Genomic DNA, 19732 nt, shown 5'->3' on the forward strand with positions numbered 1-19732 from the left:
ACCCACCCATCCTCGGTCAACGGTGCTGGCAACCCTATACTGTAGTATACCGAGTTGGGATTCAAGCATGTGTCTTAAATCTGATTTGTATTTCCTAACTTTTAAACATGCATACACTTCAGGATGCACATTTGTTTTGGTCTTTTAGAAATACAAATGGCTTTCTTTCTAAATCTGACTGATCTTTCCTTTCTCATCATAGGTTTAACAAAAAATCGAAGAGAGGCCTGCAGTACTTGCAGGAGCAAGGAATGCTTGGCGTGACGGTAGAGGATATAGCACAGTTTCTGCACCAAGAAGAGCGCCTCTCTTCTGTAAGACTGGATCTTGCATTAGTCCCCCCCCCCCATGTCATTCTTTCAATAGTGGTGTATATCTCTATGGACTTCACACAGTGTATCACCTGGGGATTGTGTGTGTATGTGGCTGTGTGAAAATATCACATCAGTGAGTTTGCCAGTGGTATTTGGCTGCTTCCTTCTGCAGGAGCAGGAGCAATATTATTTAACGGCGGGACTAGCGCACTTTGTTGCTTGTGGCTCCCATAGGGCTTGTTAACACGCCTTGCAGTTGGGATTTACAACTTTTTTAACTCAAATGTCAGGCATGTTTTTGCAGTGGCAATTCTGTTTTTAAAATACAAATTCCGTAGGTGTCTTTCTAAATGTAATTGAAATGGATTACAAGCGAAGGAGTTCTGTATGTAGTAGGAGTGTCTTAATCTTGGTGGTAGTCTGTGCTGCATTGGAAAAGTGACTGACATGAGGTCTTGATATACTTGTGATGCCTTTAGATGATGCTGATATTTGAAGAAAGGCACAGAGGGTAGGCTGGGGCTGTGAAGAAGAGCAGTCCTGCTGGGAGCATGAACATATACGATCAGGTTCCAGTAAGGAGACTGTACTTTAAATCTCTTGGTTCTGTACAGAGAGCATATGAAAATAAGCCTCTTCACATCACCCACTTTCCATTGATGGCTCTGAATGTTGTGGCAGTACTGATGATTTAACATGATGATTTGGCTTTGCAATATATTTTGCAGTATCCGTGAGGTGCAATTTATCAATGTCAGCTGCTTAAAAATGTTTCACAAGTGGTTTTTCTTTCTTTACTGTGTTGTTTTGTCTCTCTTTCTGTTGTCAGAGCCAAGTGGGAGAATTTCTGGGGGATAGTAACAAGTTTAACAAGGAAGTGATGTACACCTACGTAGACCAGCTTGATTTCTGCGGAAGGGACTTTGTCTCTGCTTTGCGTATATTTCTGGAAGGATTTCGGTTACCTGGTGAAGCCCAGAAGATTGATAGGCTAATGGAAAAGTTTGCTGCTAGATATATTGAGTGCAACCAAGGGTAACTTGAAACTCATCAGTCAAACCATCATTTAAACAAGTTCATCTTTAGAAATATCAGTTCTGAGTAGATGATTCCTGGGCTACCCTTGATTACGAGCATGCTAAGGAGGATGTCCAGGCAGAAAGTACATTCATAGTTATTTAAAGAAATATATTTTTAGTTATCATGTGTTATACCTATTTTATTTAAATAAGTTGCCCCATTGGTGGATCTCCTGATGGCACCTGGTATTTTTGGCCACTGTGTGACAGAGTGTTGGACTGGATGAGCCATTGGCCTGATCCAACATTGGCTTCTCTTATGTGTTCTTAATGTATGACCTCTTCAAATCGACAACATGTATTCTAAAAACACAAACTTCTTGTGCCAAAACTCTAGAATGCTAAGAAAATAAGAGGGTCAAGGGTCTGGGATCTAGGTTCACTTCTCCACATTGTCGTGAAGCTGCCTGTGTAACCTTGAGCCCAGTCATTCACTCTCAGCCTAACCTATTTTGTGGGATTATTGCAAAAATAAAATGAAACTGGAGGACCATTCTTGCCTGTCTGATGTTCATGGAGGAAAGCTATGATTAAAAATGTGCTAGGTAGATACAAAAGTCTAGCTGTACCTGAGGGGAAAATTTGTTCATTACTTTTATATTGTAGTTATTAATCACTATGAGTCTTTGAATTCCATATGAGCTCAGGCTCGGTGTTGCTGCAGATTCTTAGCATTTGATATTTGGCAGGTAGAGGGCTTTCCACCCACCCCCACTAAGGTTAAATGAATACCACGACTCTGTCATACTCTGAATTCCAGAGCTTACAGAACTGTAGAATTACCTATCGATACAAGTTTTGGGAGCAGCCACCACCCACAGCGGGACGAGCCGCTTCGCTTCTGCTTTTCATTAGGAAATGGCTGCAGTGGAATCTTTGTAAAGATTTCTTCTCTTAATCGGATCTCTACATGTAATGAGATGATGGAGCAAGATTTAGGGTTCTAAAACTCTGTTTTCTTTTCTTTCTAGGCAGACTCTTTTTGCTAGTGCCGACACTGCCTATGTTTTAGCATATTCTATTATAATGCTTACAACAGACTTGCACAGTCCTCAGGTATAGTTTTTACAATGTTACCAATAAGATGCAGAAATTGCTTCCCCTGCACCCCTTAGCTGTTGTTATTTTTTCCTGTTTCTCCTCCTCCTCCTCATTATGGCTACTGCCGCCAGAGCATTCCATTACCAAAGCAACCTCTCCCCGTGGTGAGGTCTCTGCCTCACATTGTGCTTTTGGAAGTCTGCTGTAGGTTTTAATTCCCTCTGTCAAGCATCACCTAATGCTTGAAGGAAAGCACCCATACCTGCTGCTGAAACCCCACAGGTATCATTCTTGTGGACCAGTTTGTCTGGTCACAAGAACTGGTCATCTAGCAAGGAAGTCTATGGTTTCTTTTCATGATGTCTGTGCACATGCATTTATCATTTTTTGTTTTACTGAGTTTTTGAGGTAACCCTCTTCAACTTTTTGTATTTTTCTGCAAATTTGGGTTTTCCCCCTGAGTTTGCAGAAACCTGCAAAATAGTCCTGTGTGGCCCCTCTTGAGCTAGCATGATGTAGTGCCTGAAGTGTTGGACTAGGCCCAGCTTCAGATCCCCTCTCTGCCATGGAAGTGGTGTAAGTCACCCTGGGCCAGTCCCTCTCTCTCAGCCTGACCTTTCTCACAGGATGGTTATGATGATAAAATGAAGGAGGGCAATGGTGTAAGCCTCTTTGGGTCCCTATTGGGGAGAAAAGTGGGCCACAGGAAACAGTGGCAAGTGTGGTAGTAGAAGAGAGCAAGAGTCCAGCAGCACCTTGAAGAGTAACACAATTTGTGGCAGAAGATGAGCTTTTGTGAGTCACTGCTCAGTTCAGATAGACAGCAGTGAGCAGTGACTCACAAAAGCTCCTACCCTGCCACATATTTTGTTAGTCTTTAAGGTGCTACTGGACTCTTGCTCTCTTCTACTGCTACAGACAGACTAACATGGCTACCCATCTTGAAGTGTTTGTGGATTTAATCTACACTGTATGGGTGAAGCGCATGTGGCTGGTAGATATATGGATTTCTGTAGATATATAGATCTCTGTACAATTCTCAGAACTTACCTACTGAAGTTCCTTTTTGCCTTTAAAGGTGAAGAATAAGATGACAAAAGAGCAATATATAAAAATGAATCGTGGCATCAATGACAGCAAAGATCTTCCAGAGGAGTACTTGTCTACTATCTATGATGAAATAGAAGGGAAGAAAATAGCAATGAAAGATTCAAAAGAATATGCAATTGCAACTAAATCTACCAAGCCAAGTAAGGTTTCAGCAGTAAACCTCAACAGATAAAAAGACTAGGCTTTCTGGTATTTTGTTTTCTCAGGCTTCCCACTTCTGGCACCCAGTAGAATTGATTCTTGGTTATTGGACTTTGACCAAGGGAGAGTTGGGGTTTGAGTCCTCACTCATTTCTGAAGCTCAGTGGGTGATTTTGGGGCAGTTTCTCTCATACACAGTCTAAACTATTTCACAGGGTTGTTCTGAGGATGAAATTGTATATTTAGTAGACTCCTGCCTTTCCTAAAAGAAGGTATATGTAATCATGGGACCTTAGCACGAGAGTGGATTGGGCATGGTGGGTAATTTGATTTTGCATTGTAGTGGGGAGTTCAGACCACAATCTTGCTAGCTCTACAAGGTAATTTCAGCAGCAATACATTCCTGTGCATGAAAGAGAAACACAGGAGATCAGGAAACAAGGCATAATGTAATACTTAGGTCATTTGGATTTCTGTCTTACCATGTCCCAAATGTAATCTCCCATAAAATTGAAATGAGATTAAAACCCAACATTTGAAATAACTTTCAGATCGTTGTTACATAGCAACAGTGGAGGGAAAGGGGTCGAGGTGGTATCGGGATGTAGCTGTATCAAAGAGAAGCTTTGTTTTAATGTGCAAGTGGGCTACGGCTCAGATAAGGGAAAGGTGTTAGCTGTACACTGTGGCTGTTTGAAAGGGAAACTAAGCTTGTATATCGTGACATCAAGCTTTCTGGGTGAAATAAGTTATAAATGTTAGACTAGGGAAGACTTCCATCAGTGAGGACTCCTATGCACTGCTGTAAATTCCTTGGGTCTTTGTCCGCTGCCAGTAATAAACTATAGGCCCTCATTTCAGTGTAACAATATCTGGAGCATGTACTGCAAGTGTGGGAGTTACAGCGAAAGCTAGGTTGTTCGCTGCTGCTTCTGCCTGCAGCTTTCCTAGGAAATGGAGCTGCCAGCTGTGCCTCAGCAGAACCCCTGAGTGATCCAGCCGGTACAAAACAACTGCTAACAGGAGCAGGTTGTTCTCTGTGGATGCCATGAGCTTAATTTAACTCTGGTAAATTTCCGGCTCTGGTATGTCCCCGGAAAACAGGGCTGAGAGAAGCGGGGGAAAGAACTATAACAGCAATAGCAACCATTGCATGTTCAACCCCTGCAGATTTTTTCTTCAGTCCTATCCATATCTTAATGAAAGTTCTTAATGAAATGAGAAAAGGCAAGGGTGTGGAAGTCTATCCACTTTCTTCCTGAAATCTGCAACAGATAAAAGTCAGGCTGGAGTGACAGTGAAAGATGAAGTTTGTTTAGTTTTAAGACCTTTATTCCAAGCCCACAAGCTTAGATAAACGCCTAGGGATTTTTTTGTTCATGTAATGTGAGCAAGAGAGAGAGTATACAAACTTGGGAAAGAAGCTGGATACAAACTCTATATTCCCAAGAACTTTCTGCTGTTCTGGAATACACAGAGTAATGCATCAGATCTCATATTGTCCATAAATGAAGAATTTGGCATTAAAGAGAACACTGCAATTTCAATTTAAAAAAAAGGTAACGGTTTCCCTTGCTTGAATAGTTGAATCTGACTCTAGGGGGTGGTGCTCATCTCCGTTTCCAAGCCAAAGAGCCAGCACTGTCTGAAGATGTTTCCGTAGTCATGTGGCCGGCATGACTAAATGCCAAGGCACATGGAACGCTGTTAGGTTGCTGTCTCCCACTCACTGATAACTGGCCATACCTACCTACATCAATTTGGCATTAAAGAGAACACTGCAATTTCAATTTAAAAAAAAGGTAACGGTTTCCCTTGCTTGAATAGTTGAATCTGACTCTAGGGGGTGGTGCTCATCTCCGTTTCCAAGCCAAAGAGCCAGCACTGTCTGAAGATGTTTCCGTAGTCATGTGGCCGGCATGACTAAATGCCAAGGCACATGGAACGCTGTTAGGTTGCTGTCTCCCACCCACTGGCCATACCTACCTACATCAATGGGCTGGATTCTCCCTATGGCAAGCTATGATTATTGATTTTATATGTTTATATACGGGATGGGTGGGATATAAATGCAAATATTTATCTACTTGCAATTTCTTGCTTTCGAACTGCTAGGTTGGCAGGAGCTGGGGCCAGAGACGGGAACTCACTCGGTCACACGGCACTCGGGTCTCAAACTGTCAAACAACAGACCTTCCAGTCTGCAGTTCGGTGTATTACTGAGTCCCTTATTTTATAAGAAAGATAATATTTTTAAACTATTAATGATACAGTAAAATACAGTGGTAACTGTGCATAATGAAAATCTTACCAATTTCCTCGAGGAAAATAGACGTGAATTAGCCTTTTTTTGTCTGTTCAGAGCTGTCAGACTGGTAGACTTTTTATGGTAGTTTTTACCCTCTCAGCAGGGAGAAGGGGAAAGAAACAAAGAAAAGCAGAGTTGACAGGCACTGACAGCCCTGTATTTAGATCACTGAAACTCGCTTGAGAAATACCATAAATTATCTTTATGTTCTTAAATGATTTTATGCTCAGCTCAAAATGTGTCCTATTAAATGTGAATTTCTTTAAGGTGCTGTTTCTTTTGGGATATTGAAAGTAGTATTTGTTTGGAAGTCTGTATTGTGACTTGTCTAGAAGTTAACACCTGGGATTGTCTGAATGACATATTTTAATAGCTTTGTGTGTATTTCTTAGATGTAGCCAGTGAGAAACAGCGACGGTTGTTGTACAACTTGGAGATGGAGCAGATGGCAAAGACTGCTAAAGCTCTGATGGAGGCAGTAAGCCATGCAAAGGCCCCTTTTACTAGTGCAACTCACCTGGATCATGTCAGGCCCATGTTCAAAGTGAGTATGGAACTCTAAAGTCACAGGTGGCTTCCAAACATGCCAGTTGCAAGGATTTTGCATCTCTTGAGGGCATATTTGCAAAGAAGATGTAGCTATTCAAGGATCTGCAGTGATGAGTTGCACAAGTGTGGAAGGGGGGCTAGGAACAATGGAGTGATTGGGTGTGAGAGCAGGTGGAAGATGCCTTTGAATTTTTTTTAATTATTGTGATAGTCCTGATAGATGTCACATAAATATGGATCTCTAAATTAGGTACTCACCTAGGGCCAAAATATAGTTGTGATTGTAATCACACAAAATGTACAAACTCTGCTTTTGTCTTTTGTTAGCTTGTGTGGACTCCGTTGCTGGCTGCTTATAGTGTTGGCCTTCAGAACTGCGACGACACAGAAGTTGCATCATTGTGCTTGGAAGGAATACGATGTGCTATCCGAATTGCCTGCATTTTTGGCATGCAGGTTGGTGTGTAGCAGGCTTACTATATTTAGGCCCGGCTTTAGAGTCTCTGATCTTGTCAAAATGGTGTTCAGTAGCATGAGTTTTGTAAGTTACAATGTGGGTTTTCTGTCCAGTTGCAGTAAATTGCCTCCGTAAGTATTACTACTTTCTAAAAATCTAGCTTGTAGAGCATTACATTTATTTAAACTGTATGATCCATCCTAAATTGGCAATTGCTACCAATTGCCATTTTCTGCTTCAGACTCCCCTCATGTCATTCCTCAGGGTCCCCTATTCCCGATGATCTGTTTCATGGAAGTCAGTTGGAAAAGGGAGGCAGGAAAGTTCCCTTCTGCCAATGGAAATTTTAGTCTGGATCCAACCCAGTGCCTACAAGCCTCTTCTCAGAACTGATATAATGTTTAATCATCTTTTCCAAGGGACAGCGCTTATTCAACTTACCTTCAGTGTATATTAAAAAGCATTTGCCTCCTCTACTACTTCATTCCACCATATTCCCACTATGATGATGGCTAGTTCCACATCCCACTCCATTCAGATGTCTTCTGTTTTCAGACTCTCTCTTCCTTGCTCACACACTGTTTAAAATTGTGTGTGTGGGGTCCTCAAATGTTCTACATCCTGTTTAATTCATCCTGCCCACTCCCATGCTTATTTCTGCTTTTAATGTCTTTTATGTTTTAGCTTGAGAGAGATGCTTATGTGCAAGCCCTTGCCCGCTTTTCCTTGTTGACCGCCAGCTCCAGCATCACAGAAATGAAACAAAAGAACATAGATACGATCAAGACTCTTATTACTGTAGCCCACACTGATGGCAATTATCTAGGGAATTCCTGGCATGAGGTAAACACCATGTGAGATTTGGAATGTGCTGTCTATCACTTTTACAGAAGGCTTGCTGCCAGTTTGGTGTCGTGTTTAAGTGCACAGACTCTAATCTGGGAGAACCGGGTTTGATTACCCACTCCTCCACATGCAGCCGCTGGTGTAACTTTGGGTCAGTCACAGGTTCTCTCAGAGCTGTTCTCTCATGAGCAGTTCTTGAAAGAGCTATCTCAGCCCCATCTACCTTGCAGGGTGTCTGTTGTGGGGAGGGGAGGGGAAGGGGAAGGAGATTGTAAGATGCTCTGAGACTCCTTTGGGTCGTGAAGGGCAGGGTATAAATCCAGTTTCTCTCTTCTTCTTCCTTGAATTAATCTGATTATGGGGCCTAATTTACTCAATATCTGTGACTGTAGATCTCTTGCTGAAAACATCTCAATACTCTGTTTATGTGTATGTCTTTTAAAGGAATTGTTTAATGCAGAGTGGTTTTAAAATATGAATTGTGTAATTGTTTGGATAGCTTTTCCAACATTGTTATAAGTTTGGTGTTCTCTCTAATAGCTGGAGTCATCACTAGTGTTTAGTCTTGAACTTTGTCCCTATGTTGCTGCCCAGTAAAGTGCACAGTGCAGTTTATGCAAACTCTGACTGGGCTAGTCAGGGCTAATTCAGGCTGCTGCTTTTTACGTACCAAAAAGTTTACGATTGAAATTAGATTCCTTGCTATTCTCTGCAGTGGGAGAAGGCAGCTCCTAGTCATATTCTGATACAATGGGTATCTGTAAATCCAAACAGTCCCCAAGGTTGTCATCATGTCAAGTTTGAAGTATCTTGGAAGCGGGGGCAGCTAAAGGGTTCGATTAATTGGCTTCCAGCCGTGTCAGCCTAAAAGTGGATGGGCTAACCCACCCCACTGTTAGGTTTAAATGGCTAAAAGCCGTTTCGTCAATCCCTTTCACTCCTCCCCACTTGGAAGCAGAGGGAAGCGAAAAGGATTGATGAATTGGCTTCCAGCCATGTCAGCCTAACAGTGGATGGGCTCACCCACCTGGCTGTTAGGGAACTCAGAAGGCACTTAAAGTTTAAAGGCTTTCTGAACTCCCCAAATCGTGCCACCATTGTGGTGTGACTCAGCGAGTGAACTTTAAATGTCTTCTAAACTCCATTATACCCTAGGGGGATGGTCCCCACGGAGTATAGTGGAGTCGAATAAATTCGGGTTTCCCAAATATTTACCTGAATCCCAATACAATACCGATAGTGGGATTTGGGAATATTCTGGAATACTGATATTTTTGGGGTCCAGTAGACCCGAATCGGAAAAATACCATTTTTTCCCCCGCACACCCCTAGTACTAACCACTGGAAACCTGTTAACATTGGCTTAGCCTAAAAGCACAGCCCTTCAAAGAGCTGAGTTGGGTTGTGCCCTAAATCATCCTCCAATGAGTTCCATTTTAAAAGGCGAATATCTAAAGAAATATCTTCAACTACACGTAGTAAAGTTTGTAATTAACTTCTTTATGCAGGTTTGCATTGATCTTAGCTTCTTTTCTACAGTTGCCTATATTCTTTCATTTCGATGAGCATTTATCAGTAAATTTTACATAGTTGTATTTTAATGCCCTGGACTGATGTATACTACACCCTCAAAATCACCCTGTGTGCCTTAGGACTCTGTACATTATTGATCTAACAGAAGTATGTGTATGGAAACTGGGGAGGACTCCTGCACCTAGAGAAACTGATGGTCATAAGCCCTGCCCTGGAAATATAGGGTCCTTGGCAACCTCTCCACAAGCGACCCCATACCTGACAGTGGGATAGTGTCCCAGAGAGTGGTGGTAGCTCAGAGGTGTGGCCCAGAGGAGTATGTGTACATCAGAACTGTGACCTGCTATGAAAAGGGAGTGTAAAGCCCTCCAGCAAGCGTGTTCCCATGAGCATTTCATACACCAGCCTGTGCTTGAGCACTGAACTGAATGGAAAAGTCTTGGCCATATGGACTTTTGTGCTTGCACTGGAACTCTGGAGCTTCTGATCATGTAGCCTATAGTTGATTACACTGGTACTGAATTTGTATATATTTTGTTAGATCTTGAAATGCATCAGCCAGCTGGAGCTAGCACAGCTCATAGGTACTGGAGTTAAAACACGCTACCTCTCTGGGTCAGGACGGGAGAGAGAAGGAAGCCTCAAAGGTTTCACATCTGGAGGTGAAGAGTTCATGGGGCTTGGGCTAGGTAAGAAGCATATCTTTGACTCTCTTCTCCAAGTTAATTGAAGCCAGGTGTTGTGCTATTGTGATGAATGATCTGTTCCTTTATTTCAGATTACATCAATAACTACTTTAGCCTTAAGTGCAGGGACACTTGATATTACATAATTAATGATGTTCATCGGTGCAGGGACACTTGATATTACATAATTATGTTCATTCACTGAATTCAGCTACCTTGAAAATTAAAAGACCGTGCAAGAGGCTAATCCTCTGGATCAGTTAATAGAATGTGGTGGAGGGGTCTTCATTAATATTGCTCTTCTTGAAATATCAAGTGAACAAAGGATCCCTACATAAAACATTATTTAAAGAGGATAAATGTAAATTATAAAATAGTAGATTGTTTACCCAAATATACCATGTGCTTTACATTGTGTGCAGTACAGCTCCATACAGTGCTTCAGTTCTAAATTACTCCCTGTGGATCCAGGAAAACCAGGTTCTGTTACTTGAATAAGGTGTGCAGACTTTGTTTCATTTACACAGGCTGTTCTGTTGTATATGTCATATTACCTTGTTCTTCAAAAGTCATTGTGACTGAGAATTTAGTAATGCCACATCCTATAACGGGTCACATGTTTGACATCACTACCATTTTTCAGCATATGTGTTTTTAAAGGAGAGGGGGGACAACTGCAATACAAAAAGTGGTTACCTGTTTGCAAGGTGATGTTACAGGTGGGGTTCTAGGCCTGGCATGGTGGGTTTATATAGCATATTCAAATCAAAGGGAGGCTTGTTATCTTCTAGAAGTTGGTTGGCTTGTAAATAAAATAGTACATAAAAACAATTAAAATGCCATTACTTAAAGTTTTAAAGGGATCTGTTGCTCTTTGTACTTGATGGTAGCAGTGAGTGAGCAGCAACCCCTGGTCACTGTGTGAGAAACACTTTGTCAACTGGCTCTGCCTACATGGAGCCAAGCCCTTTTAATGTTATGGCAGAAGAATGGATGAACCCACTTCTGACATCTTAAGATGTCACTACTATCATCTAAAGAGTGCCTCTGACTACTATCAAAGTGCTTGTCATTATGCCAGATAATGGATTTTTCAGGGGGCTGTGGGTAATTCATCCTTGAGTGCTCAGTATGATTTGTTGCCTTATTTGTAACTCTTGCAGAAAGGCATTCTGCACTTGAATTCACTTTTCAGCTCTGTAGTTCTTACTTTGAAACTTTACTTTGACCCTGTCCCTCTAGTTCTGCATTTTCTTTGGTTGTCATTGTCAACATGCTGATGGCACCTTAATATAATCATAATAGATACTAGTGATGTGCTCTTCATTGGATTTAACTTTTTTTTTGGGGGGGGGTCTTCCTGAATAGGCACTCTTGTTGGTGGAGGAGTTGACAAAAGGCAAATAGCCAGTATTCAAGAGTCTGTGGGAGAAACCAGTTCACAAAGTGTGGTGGTGGCAGTCGACAGGTAACTATAGTGTGTGTTGATTTTGTACTTAAGTATGAAACTGTATTCTCCTTGTTATCACAATATGTTCTACTTTGGGACTCAAACAGAAGTGTTCTTTTTTAATACTTAACAAAATAAAGCAATATTTCAGGGTTGGTCCCTGGGCTGGGTGTAGAGTGGACCAAGATGCTAAAAAAAAGGTTTGAAAGGGGAACAAAAGAGACGTGACCATTGCTGTATCTCAATCTCTAATCTTTCTCTCCCTCACCCCCCGGGAAATATTGCCCGAAATCTAAAACCGTTTTTTCCCCCCTAACCAAAATGGAAGTCTGTGAAATGAACACTTCCCTAGTATAACAGTCAGCTTGTACCATTCACTGCACTGAATCCCTAACCCCTACTTGTGTGAGCAGAAGACCCTTCTTCTTGAGTAAAGGTGATGGCAGTGGTCTTGCTATTTTTTCACATTTCCCCTCCAAATGCAGTCTTCCCTGACATATCTCATGCTGTTCCTGGGGGTCCCTCTATCCACAGTAGCAGATTTCTAGAGAGCTCAGATGCTTGCTGCATGAAAAAGGAGGCAAGAAAGCCCCTTTCTTTGAGTGGAACTCTGCTCACAATCCCCAGCCTTTTTGAGCATGCAGGCATCTTTGGAATCCTGACACAGGATGGTAGGCACATTCACAACATGGCTGCCACAGGAGGCAGAGCCAACCACAAAATGTTGGGGAGGGAGTTTATGTATAAGTCTAATAGCACTTCTTCAACATTTCAGGCAGAAGCTCTGTTTAACAGAATGCCTTTTAATCTGCACAGCCAATCAGAAGCCCGGCTGTGCAAAAGCCCTGCCCACTTTCCAAAAGGTCTTGGCAGGTGCCATGGTGCCCATAGGCACCATGTTGGGGACCCCTGCTCTAGATCCTACATCTCATGTTTACACTGTAAGTATATGTATATTGTTCTTTCACACATTGACTCTGTTCTTCACTATCTGTCCAACTGTCATTCCACAGAATATTTACCGGGTCAACAAGACTGGATGGAAATGCAATTGGTATGTACGTTTTGCAAAATACACTGAAATGAAGAGCAAGTTGCACTGGACTCTTTTTTACTTTTCTCTCATGTCTCTACTCTTAAAATGTTCAGTTGACTTTGTTCGATGGCTGTGTGCCGTTTCCATGGACGAGTTGGCTTCTCCTCACCATCCTCGCATGTTTAGCTTACAGAAGATTGTTGAGATCTCCTACTACAACATGAATAGAATCAGGCTACAGTGGTCCAGGATATGGCATGTGATTGGAGATCATTTCAATAAGGTATGCATAGCCTGTGAACAAGCTGCTCTTAGCTGTCACTTTAGACACCAAGATTAACTCATGTACACAGTCACATAACCGGAAACTCCTATTCGCTTTGGCAGCAAGCTGTTCTCATTTCCTGTTCTTTAAAGACTGGACTTGCTATCCACACTGCTAGGTAGAAATATACAGCAATTTTTTTCTCTCTCAATCTTCCCTAATTCCCCTCCTTACTACATCCCCTGTCTCAAGTGACTTTTATCTATGCAAGTCCCATGATCTCCAGCATCACCATTTTGGTGGTCAGATGGGACCCTTCCCTCCCTTTTTGACCCATGGAAAACCTGGTTGGATCCAAGTCTGTATGTGGAACATGACTAGAAAATGTACAGCTAGAAATCTCTACAAAGGTTTCTTGTAAAGTAATCTCAATGTAATTAGAAAGATCTTCCAGGAGGTCTGAAGGCCCTATGTGATGGCAAGGTCAGTGATTCTGACCATTTTCTGCATGGATACCTAACTTCTATTGGGCATAGCATTATTCTGCTTCATCTTGTGAATTACCCTTTGGGAGCTTGGAGGAAGCTGCAGATAAAAACTGTTAGCATTTTGAAGTTATCACAGCCTCACAGATTGAGAAGCTTATAGCAGTTTAAACTTTTAGTTGGCCAACAAATTGTTTAAAATGTAGAAATCTCTCATAGCAGTTTAAATTTTAATTGGCCAACAAATTGTTTAAAATGTAGAAATCTCTCAAAAGTGTGTGGTAGTTCTCCATTAGGTCTGAACATCTGTAGAGAAATATTATGCCTTGCTGTGTGAGGCAGAGTCTCTATGCCATACTTGGTCTGCTGTCCTGTTTTGTTCAGAGACCTTTGTCCTGCTTTAGTGTGTTTTCTGTTGGTGGTCTTGCTTGAGACTGATGGGAACCTTTGTCATGGTTACATGCGAATGCTCAAGACTTTTTCCTCGATTTGTATGCTGATCAAAAACAGGGGAATAAGCCTCACTGAAATCAGCAGGGTTCTGTCAGTAAATAATGACTGAACTGAAAGATTAGGGTCTAGACTGAGGCTCATTTCACACTTATGTAAATAATGACTGAACTGAAAGATTAGGGTGACTGAGGCTCATTTCACACTTATTTGAGAATTCCATCTCTAGGTTAGCTCTGGTGTTTGGCTGTTTTGCATAGTGATTAGAGTGATGCCTCTATGACCCAATCATATTAATGGTTGGCTTCAAAGGGCCTATGTGTGTTTAGCATACATATTTTCTGAAGCGATGCCTTTTTCTCCTTGGTAGGTTGGCTGTAATCCTAATGAAGATGTGGCCATATTTGCTGTTGATTCTTTGAGACAACTTTCAATGAAGTTTCTTGAAAAGGGAGAGCTGGCCAACTTCCGATTTCAGAAGGACTTTCTGAGACCCTTTGAGCACATCATGAAGAAAAATAGGTAAGTGCTTCTTACAAGTCAGAAGGTTAACTTGCTTTCTTACACATGTGCATTCTGCTGGCGTCATGCACAGTACCATAAATAAGGTAGTGTATTTCTCTCTGTCTCTGAAAATAAGATCTCCAACGATTCGAGACATGGTAATTCGCTGCATTGCTCAGATGGTGAATTCTCAAGCTGCTAATATCCGGTCAGGATGGAAAAATATTTTTGCAGTATTTCATCAAGCAGCATCAGATCACGATGGGAATATTGTGGAGCTGGCATTCCAGACAACAGGACATATAGTTAGTAAGTAAAGTTTGGCATGGCAGATATGACAAAAGAGTGATAGAAGCCAAGGTCAAAACAGATAACCTGCTTCTAGCACACACCCTTCAAGTATCTTTTTTCTTCACCCCACGAGGAACCCTGGAATGTTATTATTATTTTAAAAATCAAAGAAATTCATTGTAAGGAGAAACTGAATCCTCTCCAATATCTCACTTGAGAGAGCAGGAGGATATGTCATTGCATATGTTCAGAAATTCACTCAGAACTGTAGCTCTGCTTGTAGCAACAAGAGATGCAGTTCTGCACAATTCCGGACACCTTGAAAGCGTTGAAAGTGTTTATCACTCTGACCTGGAATAGTGTGCTCTAAAAGGGAGCAAGCCTTTGCTGCTCATGTATGGTGCATAGGTAGATCTTACATTGAGAATGAGCAGGGCTACTTCCTGTACTTTCACTGAATCTCCTGTTTGCAAAATCAGAGCTGTGGCTTGAATTCAAAGTGTGCTGCTCTTCTACTCCTCTTCCCTTTTCTCTTACATGCTGCCTTCCCACATCCCAATCAATAGTTGCTACTGGCAGCTGTCAAAAAGCACTTACGAGTAATAAGGTGCTCTTTTTTTGATCCCCCTCTTAAAGGCAGTGGTGGAAATAATTGGAAGCAATTGCTGTTAACCTTTCTGACACTTGGCTTCCAACTATCATGCTGTAGTTAAAGAACATTTCAAGAATTGTGGCTAATCGGCACTGTAAGTCCTCCTCCATGACTCTGAATGCTTAATCCTAGAAAAGTCACATAGGGAAAACGTCAGACAAGTATAGTTTTATGGTGAATTTCGTTGTCGTGATTCAAGTATATACAATGTGTGATCCTTTGAGCCAAATAAAGCCATTAAGTGTGGCCTGAAGGGGCTTGACAGCCCAGTTGTATTTCAGACCTGGGCAGGTAGTAAAAACGGGTGATTTCTTCAGCCCTTGGCTGCATGGTCTGCTTGGTGGGGAGTTCCTCGTTATACAGGCTAGATTTAGTTGGTCAGCTGTCTGAACTGCAACTGTGTGATATGTTGGTGTCAACAGGTATTACACAGAAGGCCAAATCTTGGTGTAGTGATGTCATTTACAGCCCAATTGATTTGGCTTCGTGTTTATTGAGCTATCTAATCTACCAAGATGTACCAGCACAGTAGAAATACATTTGAAAGGTGGTGATTTTTTCCCTCTTCTTTTTCCCCCTCTCTCAGCCAATATTTTTCAACAGCATTTTCCTGCAGCAATAGATTCATTCCAGGATGCCGTCAAATGCTTATCAGAGTTTGCTTGTAATGCTGCATTTCCGGACACCAGTATGGAAGCAATTAGACTTATCCGGTTTTGTGCTAAATATGTTTCAGAAAGACCTCAGGTATTTCTTTTTCTTTCTTTCTTTATTGTATTTCTTTGCTTTTGCAGGGGCTTGAAATCAGTAATGCACTGCTGACCTACTTTAAGAGGATCATGAGTTTGTTTTCTAGCTAGGGAATTCTTATTTCATGTTTCTTTGTTCTTTTTAGTAAGAAAATGTTGTATTTTTACCATTACTTTGGGAAATCCTAGAGAAGTCTAGGATTACCATGCAAAATATCCTGGATTTTACATTTTAAGATTACTATCATCACCAGGAGAGCAAAGATACTAATATGTAAATACCAAACATATTTTAAAGATACTAGAAAGAGAGAGCCAGTGTGGCGTAATGGTTAGAGTGCTGGACTAGGTTTGGAGTGGCTTGGCTTCAGATCCTTCCTCAACTGTGAAGCCCAGTGGGTGAAGTTGGGGCTAGTCATTCATACTCAGAGCAACCTATGACATGGGGGCTGTAATGAGATTAAAGCTGCCTCATTCTGAGTGGATATGCTTAAGATTGCTCCCTAAAATGAAAGAGAGGAGAGTCACATATGCTACCCGAACTCCTTGGAGGAAAGGTGGGATAAAAATGCGATGGCTCTTGTTGGGGGACTTCTTGGTGTTCATAATTCTTGGTGCTTCACTTTATGCTGAGCTTTTGAAGTTTCACCAAGCTATTGAACTTCTGACTTCTGCAGTGCGGCCTGATTAGGTAGGATAAGCATTTATTTAAATTGGATTGCATTGCCACCTTTGTGTTTGTGTGTATATATATCTATATCTACATTTACAGGTTTTGAGAGAATACACAAGTGATGACATGAATGTTGCTCCTGGAGACAGAGTTTGGGTCCGAGGATGGTTTCCTATTTTATTTGAGCTTTCTTGTATTATCAATCGGTGCAAGCTAGATGTACGAACAAGGTAAACAACAAAGAAAACACTTGGGTCTTTGTAACTCTGTTCAGCTTTTCAGATTTCTTCCCTGTTAATTTGTATTCTTATTATTGTATTTTTCATATTGTAGAGGCCTAACGGTTATGTTTGAAATTATGAAGAGCTATGGCCATACCTTTGAGAAGCACTGGTGGCAGGATCTCTTTCGCATTGTGTTTAGGATATTTGATAACATGAAGTTACCAGAGCAGCAAACGGAGGTACCAAGAGCTCTTGCAAAAGGGATCCATGTAAATCAGTATTCTAAGTTCCTCAGAGCAATAATCAAAACCAGCTTTAGAAATGTTTTTATTTTATTTATTTATTGCCAAGTTATAGCTGATTTATGGCACTTCTGTAGGCTTTTCAAGGCAAGAGACAAACAGAGGTAGTTTGCATTGCCTGCCTCTGTATAGCAACCTTGGACTCACTTGGTGGTCTCCCATCCAATTACTAAGCAGGGCCAACCCACCCTGCTTAGCCTCCAAAATCTGATGAGATCGGGCTAGCCTGGGCTATCCAGTTCAGGGTGTTAATTAAATTAGGGGCTCTTAATTGAGAGGATGGTGTTTTCTTTTGTGATGCAGTGCATGGCACGATAATTTTGTCAAAAGGCAAATATAAAAACCTGTAAATAAATAAGAAATGAATAGCAAAGACAATGCTAGCACAAAGGGCTTTCTCTCCCCCTTTTGCCCTTGTGCTTCACTCACGTTAAGGAAAATGACAAACATCCTGTTCCTCAGTGGGCTGCTTAGTTGATGTTGTTTTAAACTGTGCCATGTATATAGTACAATAGTCCCTTACAGACTAACATAAGCAAAAAATGGCATCATAATTGACAGTGGAAGAAGAAACGGAGTGTGGTCGTGTATTTCATAAGCGACTTTGTGATTTTCATTAAATGGATCATTCATTTCCTGTCTATCCCAGTAAGAATTCAGGTGTGCTTCTTCTCTCAACAGAAATCTGAATGGATGACTACTACATGTAATCATGCACTTTATGCAATCTGTGATGTATTCACACAGTTCTATGAAGCTTTGAATGAGATTCTTCTTTCTGACATATTTGCACAGTTACACTGGTGTGTAAAACAAGGTAGCTTATTTAAATACATGTCACATTATTCTGAATGAATACCATTTGTGGGAAGGTATATATAAATCATATCTTCATCTCCCCCTTCTTCCATCCCTCTCTGATGGTTTTGTACAATAAACTCTTCAGAAAATGTTTTGGTTTTTTTCTTGAAACAGGTTCATTTTTACTACCTTGAGTATGGGATGCTTTTATCTACCCATTTATTAAACAATTTTTGATCCTGTTGCTAACATTCTGTTGGAAAAAACTATTGCTATTTTGATATGAGGCTTTTTGATTTTTTTGCTTTGATTTCTGTTATCAGGAATTCTGTCTTAAAAGCTCCCATTCAGTTATCTGTCACTTGTGGGTTTTTAAATGTTGAAATATGCTAACTTTGTCTCATGACTTTGGAATTTCAGTAGATCAGCTAAACAGTTCTTGCAGTCCTGTCAAGGCTATTTTGAACATTGGCATGAACAAAAATCACCCTCTAAACTTTTCTATGTATTTTGGAGCCAATACTCAGTCTCTGGATTTTTAAAGTCATGTTTAACTTTTTCCCCCCTGGAAGTGAGAACTGCAAAAAATTAGTGCTTTATATGTAAGTGTTCTGTCAGTGAAGCTGTCTTAATATTTATTATTATTTATTTATATTCATCTTTCTTCCGAAGACTCAAGGCAGCTTATGAATGCAACACTAGGATACAAAATCAATATCAATACCCCCCATAAAATTATGTCCGTACATACAAGAGATCTAAAACAGCCTAAAGAAACCCTGTAGTTTGTGATAGCCATCCACCACAAATTTTAACCGCCTCACTGAATTAGGGCACCTTTACATGCCCTACAGAATATAGGAATCAATGGTGCCCCATGCACCTCATCAAGCAGGCCATTCCATAATTATGTATTTGTCCCACAACCCCACCTTCCCACTTGTCATTAATCTAGGTTTGTCTTTTTTATCACTGGTACAAACCATGCTTAATGCTATTTGTGACTACTTGGAAAAACCAAATTTGATGTACAAGCCAAGTTATGATTTTAAAGTCTGTTTTTTCAAGGGAGCCAGGGTTATAATTGATCCCTGTGTAACACAAAGCTACGATTCTTTAGGGACAGGAGAGAGAACTGCTCCTGATTGCATTTTGCAACATTATGTTGGATCAGCTGGTAATAAACACTACATGTTAGCATAGCCAGTTTTCAGCTCAGGTTGCTTACGAACACCTTTGGAACGTGACAAAATAGTCACATGAAATGTTAATTTTGTTAAAAGGGGGTTTTCTAAAAAAATTACCTCCTATTTTTTTCCAACAGATAACGAGCAGCTGGCTCGATCGGGTACCAACTGCCTAGAAAGCCTCGTAATATTAAACGGGCAGAAATTCAGTCCAGATGTTTGGGACCAGACCTGCAATTGTATGCTAGAGATTTTCAAAACAACAATTCCTCATGTGTGAGTAGAATTCCAAATGTTGCAGAACATGGCCTGGTGGCTCATGATCACTGTTATAATCAGACTAGAAATAAGGCCCGTTGTGGAAATAAATACAACGGGGTCTAGAAAGAGGCTCTGGGAAAGTGCTCTGGCTTTGGGCAAACAGTGTCAGTCTGCTTTTAAAACATGAATCTGGGACCTGCACACCACCAGAATACAGCAGATTCCATATGCAACTGACATTCCAACTGCCTTGCGGGGGGGGGGAGTTTGAGGCGTGGAATGGAGTGAAGTCCAATCAGCTTCCATATGCAAAAGACCAGGTTGTCGCAGCAGTTGTG

General features: G+C 41.1%; 1 protein-coding gene across 1 annotated transcript in view; it reads left to right on the forward strand.

The window, feature by feature from the left end:
* ARFGEF2 (ADP ribosylation factor guanine nucleotide exchange factor 2) overlaps positions 1 to 19732 on the forward strand; it is a 58941-nt gene that overhangs the window by 27942 nt on the left and 11267 nt on the right. Inside the window, 19 exon segments of the mRNA XM_015410921.1 lie at positions 203 to 314; positions 1144 to 1349; positions 2365 to 2449; positions 3513 to 3684; positions 6386 to 6537; positions 6870 to 6998; positions 7684 to 7842; positions 9920 to 10067; positions 11433 to 11532; positions 12528 to 12568; positions 12664 to 12833; positions 14121 to 14272; positions 14391 to 14563; positions 15784 to 15944; positions 16719 to 16849; positions 16953 to 17082; positions 17827 to 17962; positions 19271 to 19427; positions 19667 to 19683. Coding sequence (XP_015266407.1) covers positions 203 to 314; positions 1144 to 1349; positions 2365 to 2449; positions 3513 to 3684; positions 6386 to 6537; positions 6870 to 6998; positions 7684 to 7842; positions 9920 to 10067; positions 11433 to 11532; positions 12528 to 12568; positions 12664 to 12833; positions 14121 to 14272; positions 14391 to 14563; positions 15784 to 15944; positions 16719 to 16849; positions 16953 to 17082; positions 17827 to 17962; positions 19271 to 19427; positions 19667 to 19683 — 2531 coding nt within the window.

Source organism: Gekko japonicus, unplaced genomic scaffold, assembly GCF_001447785.1.
Source record: "Gekko japonicus isolate JY-2015 unplaced genomic scaffold, Gekko_japonicus_V1.1 scaffold125, whole genome shotgun sequence".
Lineage (NCBI taxonomy): Eukaryota > Metazoa > Chordata > Lepidosauria > Squamata > Gekkonidae > Gekko > Gekko japonicus.